The sequence below is a fragment of the Lates calcarifer genome, linkage group LG17, assembly GCF_001640805.2.
Source record: "Lates calcarifer isolate ASB-BC8 linkage group LG17, TLL_Latcal_v3, whole genome shotgun sequence".
NCBI lineage: Eukaryota > Metazoa > Chordata > Actinopteri > Centropomidae > Lates > Lates calcarifer.
This window is the reverse complement of record NC_066849.1, coordinates 6,545,088-6,564,110: the sequence shown is the minus strand read 5'-3', so window position 1 is coordinate 6,564,110 and position 19,023 is coordinate 6,545,088. Positions and strand designations below refer to the sequence as shown.

At 42.7% G+C, this 19,023-nt stretch overlaps 3 protein-coding genes across 4 annotated transcripts; 1 reads left to right on the top strand and 2 right to left on the bottom strand.

Annotated features, from left to right (window-relative positions):
- Positions 1-1,713: 1,713 nt before the first annotated feature.
- Positions 1,714-9,825, bottom strand: paics (phosphoribosylaminoimidazole carboxylase, phosphoribosylaminoimidazole succinocarboxamide synthetase). Of its 2 annotated transcripts, XM_051077465.1 has the most exons (14): positions 9,562-9,825; positions 9,418-9,477; positions 8,724-9,338; positions 7,963-8,040; positions 7,494-7,651; positions 5,410-5,452; positions 5,126-5,323; positions 3,884-4,062; positions 3,590-3,769; positions 3,361-3,474; positions 3,188-3,271; positions 2,404-2,584; positions 2,162-2,320; positions 1,714-2,062 (listed from the first exon to the last, which is right to left on the bottom strand). In XM_051077465.1, the coding sequence occupies exons 1-14, from the start codon at positions 9,683-9,685 to the stop codon at positions 1,896-1,898; spliced, it is 2,340 nt and encodes a 779-aa protein (XP_050933422.1). In that variant the 5' UTR covers positions 9,686-9,825; the 3' UTR covers positions 1,714-1,895. The 2 variants fall into 2 exon arrangements, with proteins under 2 accessions (XP_050933422.1, XP_018525735.2); XM_018670219.2 differs by lacking the exons at positions 7,494-7,651; positions 7,963-8,040; positions 8,724-9,338; positions 9,418-9,477; positions 9,562-9,825 and adding an exon at positions 5,551-5,700.
- ppat (phosphoribosyl pyrophosphate amidotransferase) lies at positions 6,131-15,337 on the top strand. Its single transcript, XM_051077466.1, is given in 12 exon segments — positions 6,131-6,274; positions 11,161-11,227; positions 11,506-11,712; positions 11,861-11,973; positions 12,064-12,209; positions 12,447-12,519; positions 12,642-12,793; positions 12,910-13,037; positions 13,155-13,376; positions 14,260-14,384; positions 14,544-14,610; positions 14,612-15,337. Coding segments are annotated over 12 exon segments (1,527 nt in total). The 5' UTR covers positions 6,131-6,146; the 3' UTR covers positions 14,711-15,337.
- A 206-nt stretch (positions 15,338-15,543) lies between these two features.
- si:dkeyp-117h8.4 (uncharacterized protein LOC572032 homolog) lies at positions 15,544-18,897 on the bottom strand. Its single transcript, XM_018670216.2, has 9 exons — positions 18,692-18,897; positions 18,488-18,551; positions 18,160-18,215; positions 18,004-18,037; positions 17,888-17,913; positions 17,728-17,803; positions 16,058-17,602; positions 15,927-15,969; positions 15,544-15,836 (listed from the first exon to the last, which is right to left on the bottom strand). The coding sequence occupies exons 1-9, from the start codon at positions 18,767-18,769 to the stop codon at positions 15,827-15,829; spliced, it is 1,932 nt and encodes a 643-aa protein (XP_018525732.1). The 5' UTR covers positions 18,770-18,897; the 3' UTR covers positions 15,544-15,826.
- Positions 18,898-19,023: the final 126 nt, after the last annotated feature.

The window sequence follows — 19,023 nt, the reverse complement described above, 5'->3', positions numbered from 1 at the left end:
TGCAAATTTGCCTCAGCCTCTGTTATTACACCAGGTGTCACATTTTGCTTATTGAGGAGGAAAGCACTAATCACATTTAACAACAGTTCAAGTACAGGATGTCATGACCACACATATTCATAAGTCATTAGTGGGTTAGACTTTGCTGATGACTCACCTTGTGTTCATTTACTCTCAGCTACTGCAGTGTCCATGGGGATGGTAAGCAGTAAAACAGTGAAAGGCCAGCAAAGAGAGAGGGGCATTAGAGAGATAAAAAAAAAAAAAGTAGGAGCAGGAGCAGGAGAAAGACAAGCAGATTATTGTATATAGAATGATTGTTGCCATGTTACGGTTGTCAAGGCGACCTGGAATCACTGAGACATACACATTACATCCATTTCAGCTTGTGGCTTTACCCCTTCATGCTGCATGTGGATTTAGAGATGGGAGAGCTGATCCTGGCACAGTAAATTGTAGTTTTTCTAAGCGTATAATTCAACTCCAAATTAAAATGCAGAGGATTTCTGTCAGATAACACCTTCTCTGCACTCATCTGTATCACTCTCTACCCTCAGCACTTCCATCCTCCCACTCCCACCCACACATGAACAAAGATTTAGCACATCATAGGTCGTTATACCCATCATTTGTTATCAAAGGGAGAGCTGTGCTATAATAGAAGTAAAAAATAAAATGGTGGCATGATTTTCTGACTCATTCCCTTGGCTGCTAACTACTGGAACGCATTGAAAGGTTAAGATTTTGGATCAGCAATGTGGCCTACAGGCTCCCTCTTGTGGCCAAGATGCAGTCCTGCAACTGAACTAATAATGAAGAACATGAATATGGTTGCAACGGAAGATATGAGGGAAATATTTATGAACTGAGATAGTTCATACATTGCTGTCACTTTAGCAGAGCACTATGTTCACTCAGAGGAAGTGCACCTGTCTGAGACACAGATTCATGCAAGAGTCCTCTGAGTTGTCATAACTAGATAGAAAAAGCAGTAGACCGAATTTGCATGCAAAGTTGCTTCAACCAAGAGGGGGGTTTCAACAGCACTGATTACCTGTGCAGTGTGCAACTGAGCCACTCACAAGACACTTCAGTGATACATATTCCATGAAAAATGTCAACAGTGGCTCATCAGCTGAAATCCTACTCAGTGATAAAACCACAAAAAGAAAAACTGACTTTGGCCCAATCTAAGCTGTAGCAAATGTAGAGGTTAACAATCTTACGCTGCAGCTCTCCTCACAAACATTTTGATAGCCAATAAATAAAATGGTCTAAAATAAATTGCCAGGTCATTAAAAAAAACACTCCCAGGAACAATACTGAGAGAATAATTTCAGTATCTTCATGAGAGCTGTGGCCCGGACCCAAATATCTGATTCCAGGTAACATCATAATGGTTTTTGATACCAGACATCTTGTTTTCTTGCTGCACTTAGTGCTACTTTTTGTACAGATTAAATGAACAAGATAGCTGGCAAGCTTTAGATGTGATGGTAGGTGGATTTTTTTAACCTTCAGACAGAGCCAAGCCACCCCATTTCTGTTTCCAGTCTGTTCGCTAAGCAGCTCATGACTGTAGCTTCAAATTCATTGTAACTGAAAGAAAGTGAGTGTATTTTCCAAAATCTCAAACCATTGCTTTAACTGAATAGTTTTATCCTTTTCAAAATTGGTGTGCAGAAATAATGTGATTAAACAACCAGAGAAGCATTTAATTAAGAAGCTTTTAATGATTTTCTTCATCTTTCAATGGAATGATTCATGTGTGTGAGGACAATACATGTAGATTGAATCTACTGTTAGTGGGTTTGTAATGGTAAACAAAGACATGGCACTGACAGACAGTGGAGCCCCAAAGGAGCACACTAGGCTCAAAGAGGTCTTGAGCCACTTCAGATGCTGCAGGCCTGTAGCTTCTTGTCAGCCAGCTTGAGAGACACCCAGGTGTTGAGCATTGAGGCCCTCAGTTTGCACCACACCCGGTGATCGGTCAGGCCAAAGATCTGCGCCACAAACTGAGCAGCGGCCTCAGGGGAGAGGATTGTGGAGCAGCCAAGACCTGCAGAGGGAAAAAACAAAGACAGGCTCAGTGATGATGATGAATAAACTTGCATGTGACTAATAATTCAGCGCAGAATACAGGAGGAGCTATACTTACCACTTGGCATACGGAGGGATGACCACACATCTTGTGCACCCCAGTCTGGAGTAAGAGGTGGGCAGTTGATAACAGGATAAGCCGTGTTTCCAGACATCACTGGACCAAGACCATTACTTCTGCCAGCCACAGCCACAAACACAGTCGGCACACCGTCACCTAAGGAAAAAGATATACATATAACAGATAACAAAACCCACTTTTCTAGAAAGGAATTCACCTATATTAGGATAATACCACACCTTCATATTCTGCTTTGATGCGCAGTGTCTCATCTGGACCTTTGTGTGCTGAGGTGACTCTGAGGATGCAGGGGATCCCATAGGAAGTACAGGCCTTCTTGATTTTTTCACAGTGGGCCATGTCCGAGGTGGAGCCCATCAGGACAACCACCCTTCCACTGGCCTGGGACTCCAGCAGCAGCTGAAGACACACACCACCACACACACTCTAACTCTTAATGCTCCATGGAAGTCCTGGTTCATTTGTCCACTTGAAGTCATGCTGTAACTTTAGCTGAGTTGTGGCCACATGTGAAAATTACTGATAAATGCTAATCGTGATGTAACAGAGGTAAAGTTAAGAAAGTCTGACTCACTGAAACATTGAAAAGCTGAACTAAAGTTTGAGACCATTAGGCTCTACAAGCTTCTGGTCATACCAGACCAAACAAGGCTGTGGCAGGAAAATCCCTGATTGTGTGGAGTTGAGTAAGACTGCATTTAAATTTCTCATGAACTCTACTTTTCATTTCCATGACAAAGAATGTGTTATTTCCTCTTTCAATTTTTTTTTTTTTAAAACTAACTGGTTAAAAAAAAAAAAAAAAACACACACAAACTAACTGAAAGAATTGTGTTAAAGAATTAAATAGTAAATGATAAAACTGATAAAACACTGTAAAGCAACAAAGCTCAGATAACTACTTTATGTTGAACTATGCTAGTAAAATAAGTGATTAAAGGTAAACAGAAGTCAAAAGCCTGTCCTGATAAAGATTAGGTTAGGAAGCTAGGTTCAGTGTACCTTGACCCTTTCAGAGACCCACTCAAAGTTCCTCTTCACCATCTGCATGGCCTCTGGGGTAACTTCTTTAAGGTCTCTGTACACCTAAAAAGAGGAGAAACAAAGTTTTTTTTTCAGCTTTTATCATAATCCAGTGCAAAAGTCAAACAGCAAGACAAAGAAGAAGCCCTGACCTGCTTGTCTTTCTGCTGGCTTCGATCCCCAGCTGGCCACAGCCTCCATGAATCGTTGTCAATCACATCAGCAAGGACAATCTCTTGAGTTTTCACATTGACACCAAACTCGATCTATGAAGCAAAGAGGATCAGTCATTAACTGCACAGCAGCTGAATGAGCTCAGTGGAAAAGTGGTCACACTAAGATACTAAATTAAGCAGCAGAGGGCAGCACTGCTCCTCATACCTTCATATCCACCAGTGTGCAGTTCTGAGTGGCCCAGGCCCTCTCCAGAATCTCAAAGATGGCCACAGTGCTGCGATTCATGATGTCCACCTCACACTGACCAATAGTGAGTCCAGACAGACAGAACTTGGCCTCCAGCAGCTGCTCCTCTGACCACTGAGGATCATTGTTGGCATCATCCTGTAACAGAGAGCGAAATGAATCATCGTTGAATGGGATTTGACATTTACTGAGATCAACACTTTAAAGACTGAAAATACATGGGATGCCTTCAAGGTCAGGTTTCTCACTCACTTTAAAGAACATCTCCATCTTCAGTGGAGAGAAACGGTAGCCTTCTTTGACTCCTGGATTCCTCTTGAGGAAGGATCCGGTCGCCACTCTGCGACACACCCACTCAATGGGAATCATTTCACAGTGGGCAGCGATGAAAGCTGTGTCCGAGTGCTGCTTCACAAAGGCAGTCTTAACACCTGGAAAACAGGGCAGATTTAATATCAGCTGTCTGATAGTCCCTCTTAGGACTCAAAAATCCAAACCTCTTGACTCTATCAGAGGCGGTGAACATAGAGGAGTAACACATCTGCAACCAAGTTTTGGAACTTTACCCTTTTGTAAAGATTTGGATTACAGATAGTTTTTCAAAAAGACACAAGAGTTTTAGGTTAGCACAGAGCAGCTTCAACCAGAAATGTGAGGTTAAGTGAGGAGGATGTGGTTGATCACGTACTAGTGAATTAAACACAGCAGTGTTTCAAGTCACAAGACAGCCATTACTACAGCTTGGCTGACACACGCCACACTCATGAATGGCATATGGGTTACAGTTTGCCAATTACTTCTAAATTAAAGCAAGGTGGAGAGTCATTTTAGAGTCTAGGCCTTTCTGGACCTTATGTCCCAACATGTCTGCACTATTTCTTGTCACACTTGTGTGTAGCTCTGTCAGTTCTTGGCATGTGTTGTTGATCATGTTGATCATGCACAAAAAAAACAAACAAACAAAAAAAAAACAACCCTGCAATAGGCGCACACGCACACATGAATAAGTCACAATTTCACTTGCACATCACAAAGATTAAATTTTAGATTCTTATTTAATTTTTTTTTGATTAAATGGGTCAAAATATGACCATGTATTCTAAATTAGGCATTTGACAGATTATTTTATTTACTCCATAGCTGTAACATAAAAAGGTAAATGGGCCAAGGGTCGTCTTTCTTCTGAATATTGCAGTCACCTCACTGACCACTTACCTCAAACATTACCAGGGTCAAAGAGGTGATGAGTTCAAGAGCCCACAAAGACTACAGTGGGATTAATTTATATGTGCGAGAGTGCTTAGAAAATACCTTAATCCTACAGTAATTAGCTTTAATCCACTCAATACCAAAATGTGTCTACATGTGGGAAAGTTTCCTCAGGGTGAGTCTGACAGACCTGCACCAGCCCTCACATTAACCTGGCAGCATATCTGTTCAGTGCATCACCCATGTAGCAATAACTTTGAATAGTCTTTTTTTTTTTTTTTTTACCGGATTCCTGAAGCAGCTTGAACACGCAGCTCGTGGTTTTGTTGGCGATGGCAGCCTTGCCCTCCATTTGGTCTTTCCTCACTGCATTCCCCGCGGTGATCTGGTCTTTGGACTGGACCAGAACCAGTCCGGGCTGGTCCACCAGCTCAAATATCTGCTTCGTTTTGCCCTCATTTAGCTTCTCGCCGATTTTCAGCTCTAAAAGCACGCATACACAAACGACAAATTAAAGGCTTCACATTTCACTAAAGATCAAAAAATATGCATTCATTGTCGTACCGTACCTGGTGTGGAGGCCATGGTGGTGTTCTTTGACAGCCGGCAGCTCTGAAAGACAAAACACAAATGACCCCAAAGTACTTCTCAACTTTCGTAAAGGTGTTAAATACAGAGGCAGCGGGCGAGGGAAGAGGAGTGTGTCTTACGTGCTCTGACATCCAATCACATCCCGCAACTGATTCGGACAACCAATCACAGCAGCGCATTATCAACACGTGGGAGGAAGACGCTCCAACATCAAATATTAGCAAGGAGACGAACTTTTTAGGGTTTATACTTAACTACCCCCACTTTCCATCTCAAAAGAAGATTGATTTATCAAAAACTTCATCAACAGAAAACATTTGGCTCGTGACCGAATCGATAAGATTAGTTGTATTCATCATCGCCAAATACCGCGTGCTTCGTCAAATACAGATGATTAATTCCGCATTGATAACTTTATAACAGTAATGGTGGCCTCTGTAGTTCTGTTAAAGCTGCACTGACGGTTTTTTCTCTTTTCTCGAAGTTGCTTTTATCGGACTTCCAGATTTCACGGCCACTTCAACGATGTCAGCTGAGGTTTTGTTGTTTTAATGAGCCACGTTGTATGGTAGTGGCACGTGCTCGGCCAATACGATTTAACAGCATACAGGCTCGCGCGCACCGACGCACGCGCGCGCCCATAGCTCAGGCAACCAAGGAAGAGACTGTCCCTCGGGGCTAGCGGAGAACCACCGGGACAGACAGCGACAGCGGCATGGAGTTCGAGGAGTCCGGTATCGGGGAAGAGTGCGGGGTTTTCGGGTGTGTAGCCGCCGGAGAGTGGCCCACACAGTTGGAGGTGGCTCAGGTCTTAACCCTGGGGCTGGTGGCGTTACAGCACAGGTAAGTAACGGAAAGGTGTGTGTACATTTGTAACGTGACTGGCGTTACAAATATAACCGGTAAAGACAGTAAAAGCTCTGTTCAAGTCATTTATATAAAGTTAGCTACATTATGGGAGTGTTCAGGCTCAACTGTTCATTCAAAACAAGAAGCCTAGTAAGTCTACAAAATGATCATTATGTGGACTAAAGTATCTCATCTCTTATGACAAGTTCAAGAGAATAGTTTGGTTAAAATGTCAAAGTCACGCTTTGGCAGTGAAGAAAATTAGACAAGTGCAAGTCTTGTATTTCTGAGACCAGCAACGCCTCTATCACAAGTGTTGGTTTGCGTGACTTTAATTTAACGCAACAAAATCTGCCTGTGTTGAACGCGTGACACGAGGTGACATTGATTTTTAGGCGAGAATGAGAAAGAGTGAAAAATAAAGAAGCATGAAAAAGCAAACCAGTAATGAAAAGAAGGACTGCTGTTGTATACCACCAAACTAGGTGTAATACATGTCACCATAAATTCAATATTGAAAGATAAATGCACTTTAAGATACTAAAAAAATGAAGGGGTGAAAAAAATTATTTTCATCACTGATTAAAGTGGTGATTATTCTCAATTAGCTGATGAATCATTTTATCTAGAAAATGATAGAAAGTAGAAAAAGTATCAATTAACCACAGCCTGAGATCATGTAGTTGCTTGTTCTGTTTAACCAACAGTTCCAAACTAATATTTAATATTTAGTTAATTATCAGCAGAGAACAAGATGATGGTATTATTACATGAAAAAAGACTAAAATGACTAATCAATTATCAAAATAATTCTTAATTATTTTATCTACCGATCAACTCGTTGATCATTGGACTTGTTTTCTTACAGCTCCAAAAAGATGATGAACAGACTCAGCCTGTCTCTCAGGGCAGAGATATATAATGAATGTGAATTTACACTATTTCCTCCAGCACAGCAGCATCATTTCTGTATTCCTGCTAGAGCTGTAACAAAAAATTCTTTAAATTTTCAAATCATCTGCAGGTTATTTTCTTAATTTATCATTTAGTCCATAAAATAAAAAATAAAAAAACCCTGAAATAGTTAATAATTCTAAGAATAGAGTAGTTGATTAATGTTCTTTTGATCAGTGAATTGTTGCAGCTCTGATTCCTACAGTGTTGGTTGTGTAATGTTTCGTACTACTTGTCACGTGGGGTTAGCAGTTATTACCTGTCTCTCAGGAGATGGATTAGAGGAGGCCATTGAACAGACTGAATTGATTTTTATTATGGGGATGTGATCCTGCTCTTCCTTACACTGGGCCTCCATGTTATCAGCAAAGTCCAAGCCAGTGTCCAGTCTTTTCACTGGAGTGTGGACTTTGGGGTCTGGAAAGAAGAATAAAGTCAGGTTTAACTTCAGATTCAGGTTATCAGCCCTACATTACTTGAATGCTGTTATTTGTAAAAGCAATGCTTATACAAGGTTTGTTTGTTTTGTTTTTTTTTCTCTCTGCCTGAGAGTGGACTTAGTCATGCGTTGTGCCTTTGTTATCAGTTACAACTGTACCTTTATTCTTAATTTCATTATGAGGCTCCATGGCAAATCATGGGACTGAGTCAGTGATTACTAAAGCTTCAGTCAATTGTGAACGTCATGTGACATGCAAAGTGATTACAGAGGGAGGCACATTGCAAACCTTGATCCACAGCTTTCCTCTTCATTCCTCTGTTTGCCGAGTAGGTGTCCTCTCTTTCAACCCTAGTTTCAGAAGAGTCTGCAAACAACAGATATAGAAAAGTCACAAGACAACAGGCCACTGTCTAAACTCAAAAGCTTATTTTCACACAATGTTCAAATGAAGTTTGACAAGCAGACTTATGACTTCTTAAAGGAAAACAAACATATTGAGAGCCGCTTCAACACTAAAGAATAACTTGCAGACCTAGAGGCTGTGACATTATACAGTTTTATTTGAGGTAGATTGTTTGCTAAATCTCATGCTACCCCGATACATACATACTACCACTATTATACTTTCATTTCCTACTTATTTGAGGGATTCTAAATTAAAGTTTAAAGGGTCACTTCATCCAGTATCCAACCATGCAGATTTGTTTTCATTTAAACGGGTTTTGAGATAGCCATGTCTCCGATTTCTCCCTTTTTTTCAGTGTAGTAAAGGTGAATAGTGCTTTCAACACTGAAAGAAAAGTACAATTGAAAATTTCTGTCTACAGACAACGTCCTTCTGTCTCAGAAAAATCCACACTGGGTCCACTTTCTACAGAGAAAATGGGCCCTATAAAAACTTTTCAGAGATATTTTTTCTTTTAACTTTTTTTCCAATTTAGGTGAACTGACCCTTTTAAAAGTTTGACTTAGCTGGTTAAAGTTTGGGAGATAAGTTCACCAAACACCTTCACACTAGACATAAATAAATAATGATATGGGGCTCACTCATTAATCTGTGCTGTTGATCCAAGCGATGCTCTTTAACTGTGTGCAGCCTCGGTTCTTCGTTGTTTGTCGTAACCTCGAGGCTTATCGACGAGACCGAATCAGAACTACAAGTTCTCTCCTCCATCCCTCCCACCATTGTAGTCACTGCGTTGGCCTTTGTCAAGTAGATATCCACGTGATCTCTCTCCTCACAATCCAATATCATAAGTCCTCCTGAATTTGTTTGCTGGTCTGAAGGTCCCACTGCATGAGGCGAACCATTAGTCGTGCGATTCATAATGGCGTCCACCTCGTCATAGAACCTCATAAGGCGTCTTGGGTCGGCTTCGTCAGTCTTACCCCTCTGCAGGGAACGGTAAAGGTACTTGAGGTTTTTGTATTTGGTGTGGCACTGTTTCCAGTCTCGTTCGATGCCCTGCTGCATTAACCTGTTGGAGATCTGAACGAAGATGTCTCTCTTTCTGGTCGAGCTCTCCAGCTGCCTGCACACACGCTCATCTGACCAGACTTGAATCAGCGCTCGCACCTCCTGGTCACTCCAGTTTCGACCTGTGTCCGACACTGTGACCACATGGAACTGGTCAGAGCTGGATGGATCTGTCAGATGGACATCTGGAGTGGATAAAAATAGATTAAGGAAAGAAATAATTACATACAGTGTGACCTGCCCTGGTGATTTGATGCGGCGTACCTGTTCCTCTCCTCTTTGGTTCCATGTCTCCGTCCATATCGTAATCATCACTGTTGTCATCTGGAAATAAAACAATAAAAAAGTGATTGATCCTTTCAACCTTGAATACCAAACTACTATAGGCTTTGCAGACTGAATACGTACCATCATCAATTTCTATGACCACCTCACTCTCTGAGGAAGTCGTCTGTGCCGTGTGGCCTGCTGGTGTTTGTAGCCTCCCTGCTGCCACTTCTTCTCCATCATACAACCTCTTGTGCATTTCCATTGTCCCATTTTCCTAGGCCACGGTCCAGCAGAATGGCTTCTACCTCGTCAAAGAACTTCATGTACTTCCCCGGGCCTCCTGCGGTGCTGCCCCCAGCGGCGTGGGCGCTTTTGGCCGTCTTGTAGTCATATTTCAAGTTCTTGTATTTTGTTCGACATTGTTTCCAGTTGCGCACCACCCCAAAGTTTCTTTGCATCTGGCGGGCCATCTCTTGGAAGATGGACTTGTTGCGTAGCGTGCATTTCAAGCGCTCTCGAATACGCCGGTCAGCCCAAACACACAGCAGTGCTCGCACCTCGTCATCTGTCCAGTGGCGGCCCCCTTCTTCAGCCACAGTTGGAGTGTAAGGTAGAGCTCGATGGATTCGACTCTTGATTCCTGCACACACGATATGATCTTTAGATTGATTTTTAAAAAGATGGATCTTGTATAAAAATGTTTAATTCAGCCTGACTTCACATTGCAGCTACAATTTTTAGAGCAAGAAAAAGTTATATTCCATAATAAGTGCTCTTGTTTTAGTTTCAGGCCTAAAATAGTTTCACTGAGATGCTTTCTTTAAGTTTACTTAAAATATTAAAATGTGTTGTCATATGTTGTGATAATCAGAGCCAGAGTTGGGGTTAAACCTAAATTTACCTTCCTGTATTGGGGTAGTGACTGAAGAGGGGTAGATTCCTCTTTGATTACCCACATCCTCCACCTCTTCCTCCCAGCCCTCCACCGGCCTTCCATCCACTCCTGGGCTGTAGTTTGCTGAAGTGCCTGCTGCTGCGTCAGGCTTCCTGTTCTGAAGTCCCAGGCTCCTGCACTTGGCCTGACACTCCCACCAGCTGCGCACAACACTGAGCCTCCTCAGGCGCTCTGAGATCAGCTCAAATGTGATTCTGTTCTCAGCTACGTGCTGAGCTCCCACCTCGTCCCACACTGTCATGAGAGCCAGCACCTCTGCCTCCCCCCACTGCCTCTCCACTGAGCCTTTCTCCTCCACCACCTCCATATCACCTCCTCTTTGTCTCTCTGCTCCTCTCTCCATGTTTGAGCTGACCTGGAAACGCTTTCTTTTCCCCAGCCCGTCTGTCTCTGCTGCCCGGTTCCCTAGGCAACCAGGCGGTTAAGCCTGAAAGCAACGCCTCCATGCAGAAAAGCAGCCTCACCACTGGCTTAAGCTCTGTGCTGAGGGGGCGGGACCAACTGTAATCTGAGAAGCAGCTTGGTAAATAGGCTGAAACTGCAGCAAGAAGACTCTCCCCACATGGCAGCTCCACAGCAGAAAAGCAGACGTTTCTGCTTTTTTTTTTTTTTGCTTTTCATTGCTGCCTCATTTTGCCCTAATCAAACCAGTTTAATTTGCCTGAAGGCTCATAACAAGCTTTTAGAATTGAACAAGTTTATTTGTGTTTAAACTCGCAGAGACTGAAGGATCATTCATTTACACTGTTACAATTTACATGTGACTGTTTGTGTCCACTCAGGGGTCAGGAAAGTGCTGGGATTGTTACAAGTAATGGAGCCTGTCCACCTATATACACAGCCCACAAGGTAACAGTAAATGATGAGCAGAGGCACCTTCAGTAATTACCCAGAAGCGTAGTGTAACTCACACTATAGAAGTCACACACGTGCACACTAACACAGCTCAGCACAATTACATTGAACATTGTAATGGCTATGTAAGGCCATGTTTGTTTGTTTTAAAGCTTTATCAGGTGCCTGTTTTTCCACTTTATACCATGCTGCATCTTACTGTTGATTCATTACTTGTGCAGCTTGTGCAAGTGAAAACACGTCTCACTCATTCCTCTCCTCATGTTTCTTAGGGAATGGGATTAGTGAGCACTGCCTTCCCGCCCGAGGCTCTTCTGAAACTGCGCTATGGTAACCTTGGCATTTGTCACACACGTTATTCAACCACTGGGATTTCAGAACTGCAGAACTGCCAGCCCTTTGTGGTGGATACACTGCATGGCAAGATTGCTGTAGCACACAATGGAGAGCTAGTTAACGCTCATGCCCTGCGGAAAAAGGTGAGGATGACCCTCTGCTTTCCCCACACTGAGTCTGGTGCATATAAATGGTCCTTTCTGGGTGCTATGTGTTGAGTCGTGTTTATGCAGAAGCTAGTGTAATAAGAAATTAACCCTCCAAGTCACTTGTCGTAAATGTGCCATGCAGGTGATGCGCCATGGTGTAGGCCTCTCCACCAGCTCAGACAGCGAACTCATCACCCAACTGCTGGCGCTCACTCCACCTATGGAGGAGCTGGATGCACCAGACTGGGTTGCCAGGTCAGTGCCATGATATAATTCTTTGTGTGATGTTGACCATTTTCTACATATTATTTTAATAACTGCCTTTTTTCTGGGGGTGGGTTACAGAATTAAAAACCTCATGAGTGAGACCCCAACATCATACTCACTGTTGGTGATGTTCAAAGATGTCATCTATGCCGTGCGTGACCCGTATGGAAATCGACCTCTCTGCATTGGACGGCTTGTTCCCATCTCTAAACTACACAGTCCAGGTATTCTTAACATGTTTTTTTACATGTGACAGTTACATCAGACTGAATATGATGAACACAGACACATTTTCCTCAGAAGCCCTTAACTTCTACTATTGATAAAGAACAGGCCTTATGAGAGGTTATCAGTGTTCCAGCCAGAGAGCTTTTTATGTCCCAGGCCAGCCTTTGATTTCGTCAGAGGTCAGATATATAAACTGGGGGATGATTAACTTCATTCTTTGTCCCTTTGGTCAGCTGCTGAAGAGGAGGACACTGAGGGGTGGGTTGTGTCATCAGAGTCCTGCAGTTTTCAGTCCATCGGTGCAAAGTATGTTTTTACTACCAATATGATTTCTTACTGCACATCTCCCGCTGTGGGATTAATAAAGATTCATCCTATCTTACCTTAATTTTAGCACCGACCATTTTCATGTCTCTCCTGGTTCTCAGGTATTACAGAGAGGTCTTACCAGGAGAGATAGTCCAGATATCCAAACATGGAATCAAGTCTCTGAGTGTTGTGCCTCGCCCTGAGGGAGACCTCCCTGCCTTCTGCATATTTGAATATGTTTATTTTGCCAGACCAGACTCTATTTTTGAAGGTATGAATAAATTAACATGTATCACTATTTCTAATACTCTACCACTAATAGAATTATTGAAATACTTAAAGTGAAAGTGTGCTGCATGATCAGTACCTAATATATATGTACTGCAGGACAGATGGTCTATACTGTGAGGCAGCGCTGTGGTCGGCAGTTAGCCATTGAGGCTCCAACAGACGCGGATGTAGTCAGCACTGTGCCAGAGTCTGCGACGCCTGCTGCACTGGGCTATGCTCAGCAGGTCTGTCTACAACCCTGTAAAGAAATGACATCACACACACACACACACACACACACACACCCTCCTCCTGATGGACCCTCTGTCCTCACGCTTTTCTCTGTTGTCCTCCTCTTACAGTCTGGGCTGCCATACATTGAGGTTTTGTGTAAGAACCGCTATGTTGGCAGAACATTCATTCAACCAAATACCCGTTTGAGGCAGCTCGGAGTTGCCAAGAAGTTTGGAGCACTGACGGACAATTTTGCTGGAAAACGAGTGGTGCTAATTGATGACTCGATTGTCAGAGGCAACACCATCTCTCCCATTATAAAACTGCTCAAGGAAGCTGGTGCCACTGAGGTTTGTTGACTTATGATGTTACATGCTCATGCTCTGTATGTGGTGACATGCAGTACACAATGTTCCTCCTGTGGTTCCTGACCTGGTGAGCAGGACCCCCTCAGAGAATGGCATGATAAATCTGAGAGGTACAGAGATATTAAAACGAACAGGAAAGCGGGGATAAAATTTATGCTAAACAAAATAGCGCTTTCTATAATCTTGCGTTTTTGTGAAAAACTGGCTAATTATACCTCTTCATGCCTTCTAAAAATGACTTGAAATAAACCAGTGTTTATAGTGGAGGTACACCACCTCACCTGCCATAAAGAGCACCTCAGCTAATGTCAGGAGAAACTATTACACTTTTATGAAATATGATATTAGGCTTATTAACCATTGAGCAAGGCCAGTATATTGAGTGATAAAAGCAAGCTGACTTGTCTAAACTATCATCTAATTAACTATATTGATAACAAGATGAGAAATGTCAGGATCTGACTGATTAATCACATTGAAGTTTTGCTTTTAAAGCAGGAAATAAATTATTCTGCTTGAAATTGGAAACCACTGTTTGAATACTCAAAGATGAGGCAAGTAAATCAGTGTTACATGTTTTCCTGTGCTATAACACATTTGCCTCATCAGTAATTTTTTTACACTAGTGAAAGTTGTCAAATCCTCAAAATGACTGTTTTCTATCTACAGCTTAACGTCTTCATTTGTCCTAATTTGTCTGTGAATTCAATTTAATTTGTTAAGACCAAAAATATTAGATTGAACAACCATCACTCTGAGACATTCAGGTGTTGGCCTCTGCCCATAGATGATGACACGTGCTACCTCTGCCAACCTGAATGTGACATTGATTTAAAAACACTGACCTGTATTAACCCCTTTACAGGTCCATATCAGAGTGGCCTCTCCACCAATAAAGTTCCCCTGCTACATGGGCATCAATATTCCAACCAAGGAAGAGCTCATCGCCAACAAGCCAGAGTTTAAGGACATTGCTGGATACATTGGTACGTGCTAACACAGTCATACTGTCAGTGGTCTATGGTCTATTCTCACATTTGAAAATAATATCTCTGACAGTTCCTCTGAATAAATCCACATATCAGAGCAAAATTAAGGCTAAGCATGCATCACAATTAAGACTTCAACTGTTGTGTAGGTGCAGGACAGTGTTCAGTATCTGACTGTGGAGGGCCTGCTATCAGCTGTCCAGGAGGGAATTGCCTCACTACCAGGAGAAAGACAAGATGATCAGCTCCAGTAACAAGTCCAGCAAGAGAGTGGGCCACTGTACTGCCTGCCTGACTGGGAAGTATCCAGTGGAGCTGGAGTGGTGACCGCTGTACCAGCACCTTGACCAGCCATAGTTAGAGCAGCACTGTCAACTCACTGCAAGTTCCCATGTGTTAATGAAATGTTTCCTATAGACTGGATAAGAAATGGTCTGGCATTTCACTATGTTGGAATTACACGACTACGTTTTTTCTTGCAAAGGGTCTTTTTCCTGCTCAGATGCTTCAGCAGCAGTTGGTAATGTTGCTTTTGATGACCTCCAGTGGCTGTAGTTTCACATTGCTGCAGTCTGCTGTTCACTACATCCTGATGTCACTGAAAGGTGCGATTACAGGTGCACATCTGACCACACAACACTGATGCTTTTTTTTGTGAAGATTACTATGTAAATGCAATTTCAGTCTTAAAACTAGTTTCACATATTTTCACATTCCAAGCCTTAACAAATGTGAGCATTAGATAGAATTTGCCGTATCACAAAAGCGCACAAGGCTAGTGACCAAAAAGTGAAATTGTCTTTATTTTCCTAATCAACTTAATCAACTTTTGTACCTTTGTCTAAAATTAACCACTATGCTCTTTTGTTTTGGGTCTTGACAGGTGGACTGTTGTTGTTTTAATGTTACATGAAAATAATGGAAAAATAATAAACAGGATAACTGCAATGAGAACGTTTTGAAAGTGATTTTTTTCCATATATTCACATTGAAATTCACTTTTATTTTAATAATGAAAGTATATTACAAGAATTAAACATGGTGCTGTATTAACTTAACTTAATGAGGCACCACAACACAAAAATTTTAAAATGTAACTGAACAACAGTATGTAATCAATGGTTTTAACAGCATTGATAAAAAAAATAAGAAACACTAACTAGGATGGAAAGCAAAGACCAGTTTGAGCTTTAATGTCTCTACAGTGGCATTGCAATCAAGTAAACGATTTCCTGAGCTCAGACTGAACCATCTGAGAAATACCCACGTCCATTGTCACCCATTCTGTGAACTTCTGAACTTTACTAATCCACTTCTCACCAAATATTTGTAACATTACACAGCTACATGATACTTTGACATTTCTTACATGACAAACTATGAATCGTTTTCCACTCTGGGATTTGTTGGAGAACCTCTGTGGACAGGATTTGTCATCCGTGTTCACCATTTTCTGCAGATATTAGGGGAAGAGGAGAGGGGGATTAAGAGAATGCAAGAATTCTGGGGAATACATATAGCACATATTAATTTGTTGAATTACCTGGGGGAGTAGCCATTTGCTTTGCTGCTCTCAAGTGAATCTCCTGGAAAAACAAATGGAGCTGATTTAGCAGCAGACAGAGCTGAAATAATAGGTTCTATGTTGTACAGTGTTTGACAGAAGAGGCTTACCCAGGCCCGAAAACTCAGCTACAGATACAGGTTGGCCCCGTCTCATCCAGGCTTCCTGATGTGCATCTGCCGAGCGCTGCTGAATGCCGAATTTGTTAAACACGCTGTATTTACTGGAGTTATGGGAGTGGTCATCGTGAGACAGCTCAGATGGAGAGAGACAGCGCCTCAGCATCTCATTCCCATGTCGTTTGGATCCCGGGGAAGATGAGCAGTACTCGTCCCTGAAGCGTTTGGACTGGGGATGGCCGCCCCAGCCTAAGTCCCTGTGTCGTTTCCTCAGGACGGAGCGGTGAGGCGACAAAGCGAGAGCTGCCAAAGCTGAGGAAGAGTGGCCCCTGCTGGCCTCAGAGGTTCTAGCACAGAGACGGCAGGGATGGCCATTGAAGAAAGATGATTTATTCTGGCAGACGAACTTGTGGTAGAGTTTTAGAAAGTCCTCGTCAAGCTTCTTTGGTGAGTAGGTGCTGCGCATCGATGGCAGGGAGGAGTCAAAGGAAAGGTGCCGCCGGAGCCTGAGGCGACCCTCTGCTGTGACTGACTGAGGTGAACCCATTTGTGGCTGGAGGGAGAGATGGGAGTCTTGAGGGGAGAGCATCCTCAATGGCACAAGAGGCTTTTGTGGAGGGGAGGACAGAAAAGTGGACACAGATCTGGGCCTTATAGGCTCTCTGGAAAAGCTTTCCACAGAATATTGGTTGGGACTTCTGGAAAAGGAGTGAGGTGATCTACTGAGGCTGGTCAGCATCCTTGCTTTTAAGGGACTCTGCCTGACTGGGGAGCCATAGATATCAGGTCTTTCTTTGACAGCAGTGGTTTCTGCTACATATGCAGAGCACCCAACAGCCTGCTCAGAGAGGGAAAGCCTTTTAGACCTCTGAGACAGGTCCAATGATGCTTTTGCAGAGGTATAGCAAGCTCGTGAAGGACTGGCAGCGTAAGTGCGGGGCTGGTCCCCCAGCTGGGACACTTCAGACACAGTAAAGGTCTCATTCAATGAGATCTCTCGTGGTTTAAATGTCTCAAAAGAACCAGAGAGGTCCATTGCTAGGATAGGCTGGTGCTGCTCTCTTCTCAGCGGGCCTCTCTCCCTCTCAGGAGACAGCTGCTGTGCTTGCAGAGCCTGCAGATTGGTTACTATCTGCAAAGGAGAGCGAGAGACAGATTGAGTCCTCACAACCAGTCCTTTCTCAGAGTTCTCCTTGAGCATCATCCTGCTGGTCAGCTTTCTTGGGTTGCTATTGGTGTGCCTCAGTGTGACAACAAAGGTGTTGTTTAGACTGCCTCTGTTCGGCTGCTGCCGCCACCTGCGGTACCTCCTCAGCACTGAGTCTGCGGCCTCAGAGACATTCTGCCGATGCCAGGCCCTTTCTATTCGACTGATCATGCTGGGGTAGAGCTCCACCAAAGTGCTGCCACGACTTCTCAGAGTCATTTCCAGTTGCTCATCTTGGTCCTCAGGCTGGAGCTCCGTTTCAGAAAAGCTTTTCTGACTCTCATCCAATGAACTCACAGTCAGCTGAGTCGAGTCACTTCTAGACATCCCTGTAGGGAAATGATATATTACTTCAACTTGTGCCCACAAATAAAACTTACTTAATGTAAGTGCCTGCCATAGCTGATCCTTCCAAGTCATGTTCTAACCCTAACCCTAACTCTCTCTTTCTTACCATCGTCGTCCCCAGAAAACTGGCCAGAGGATACACGAGTCTCATCAGCTCCAAAATCTGGATGTGTGAAGTCCATCTGTTGAAAACAATAATGAATTTAAGATGATATTATTTTCAAGACAGAACTGTTTGGTAAATAATAAATAAATAATATATTTACCAGAGAGTTCCGTGTAATGTCCTGCGCTGTGGTGGAAGAAATATCGAAGTAATTAGATGAAATTCACAATTCATAAACATCTCTGTAAATTACCATTTGAGGTGATTGATTCTTACCTCGTAATGATTCCTCTCTCAAATCTGTCAGGCTCTGAGAAGAAGACAAATGCTCAATTATAATGTTTGCTGGCATAAAAACTATCACATAAAACTGCTCTGTAATGTGCTTTTGTGTCATGTGTGACTGCAGAGTGTATTTATAGCGACCCAGACCTTTGATTCCAGCTTGTTCAGCTCCTTTTTTGACAGCCCCATGTACTTTTCAAGTGCTTCACCGTGCAAAGAGTAACAGAAAAGATACACAATGAGACCAGGCTGCAAAACAAATACTGAACTGCAGAGACAAGAAACAGGACGGCGGAAACTCACATTTCATTCATTACTGATTAATCTATCAAGTTCACTGACTAACAGCTTTGGTCTGTAAAGTGTCAGCAACTTTATTCGTTTCTGTAACGTTGTGTTTATGTTACGGTGCAGCGACAATAACTTGTATTCACCCACTGACGGAAACGATATCATAATAGCTTTGTAAACTTACTTTGGATTTTTGTACCGCCAAGGTCCACCTCTACCCCCCCGTCATAGTATTGGAGTTTTGAATACTGTTGAAAACAATTGCAGAGGTTAGCACACTCGTTTTTCTACATCTTTACAATACATCTTTCAAGCTGACATAAGCTAACATTAGCTAGCCCGCACTTAGGCTAACGTTACCGTCGCTAGAGCGACAAGCACAACATACCTTGTCTATGATTCGAGCCAGTGCCCTTTTGTAGTTGAAACAATTGTCATGCAGTTGTTTCTGTAAATGCACGTCCATGCTGAATATAAAATACTAGTTGTTGGTGTCGATAGATGGTGAAAAGTAATTCAGCTAATTGAAGAGAAAGAAAGGCGCTTTCGGGTTCAAAATTCGTCTTTCACAAAATACCGAAAGGTGATTGGACAGCGGACACGCGGCGCCTTCAATGCTACTGGGAAATTGTAGTTATCGGAAAAGCGCGTTTGAATATTTCAATTAAAGGACAAATCACATTTAAAATACAAAGACAAAACTTTTAGGTTTTTTTTTAT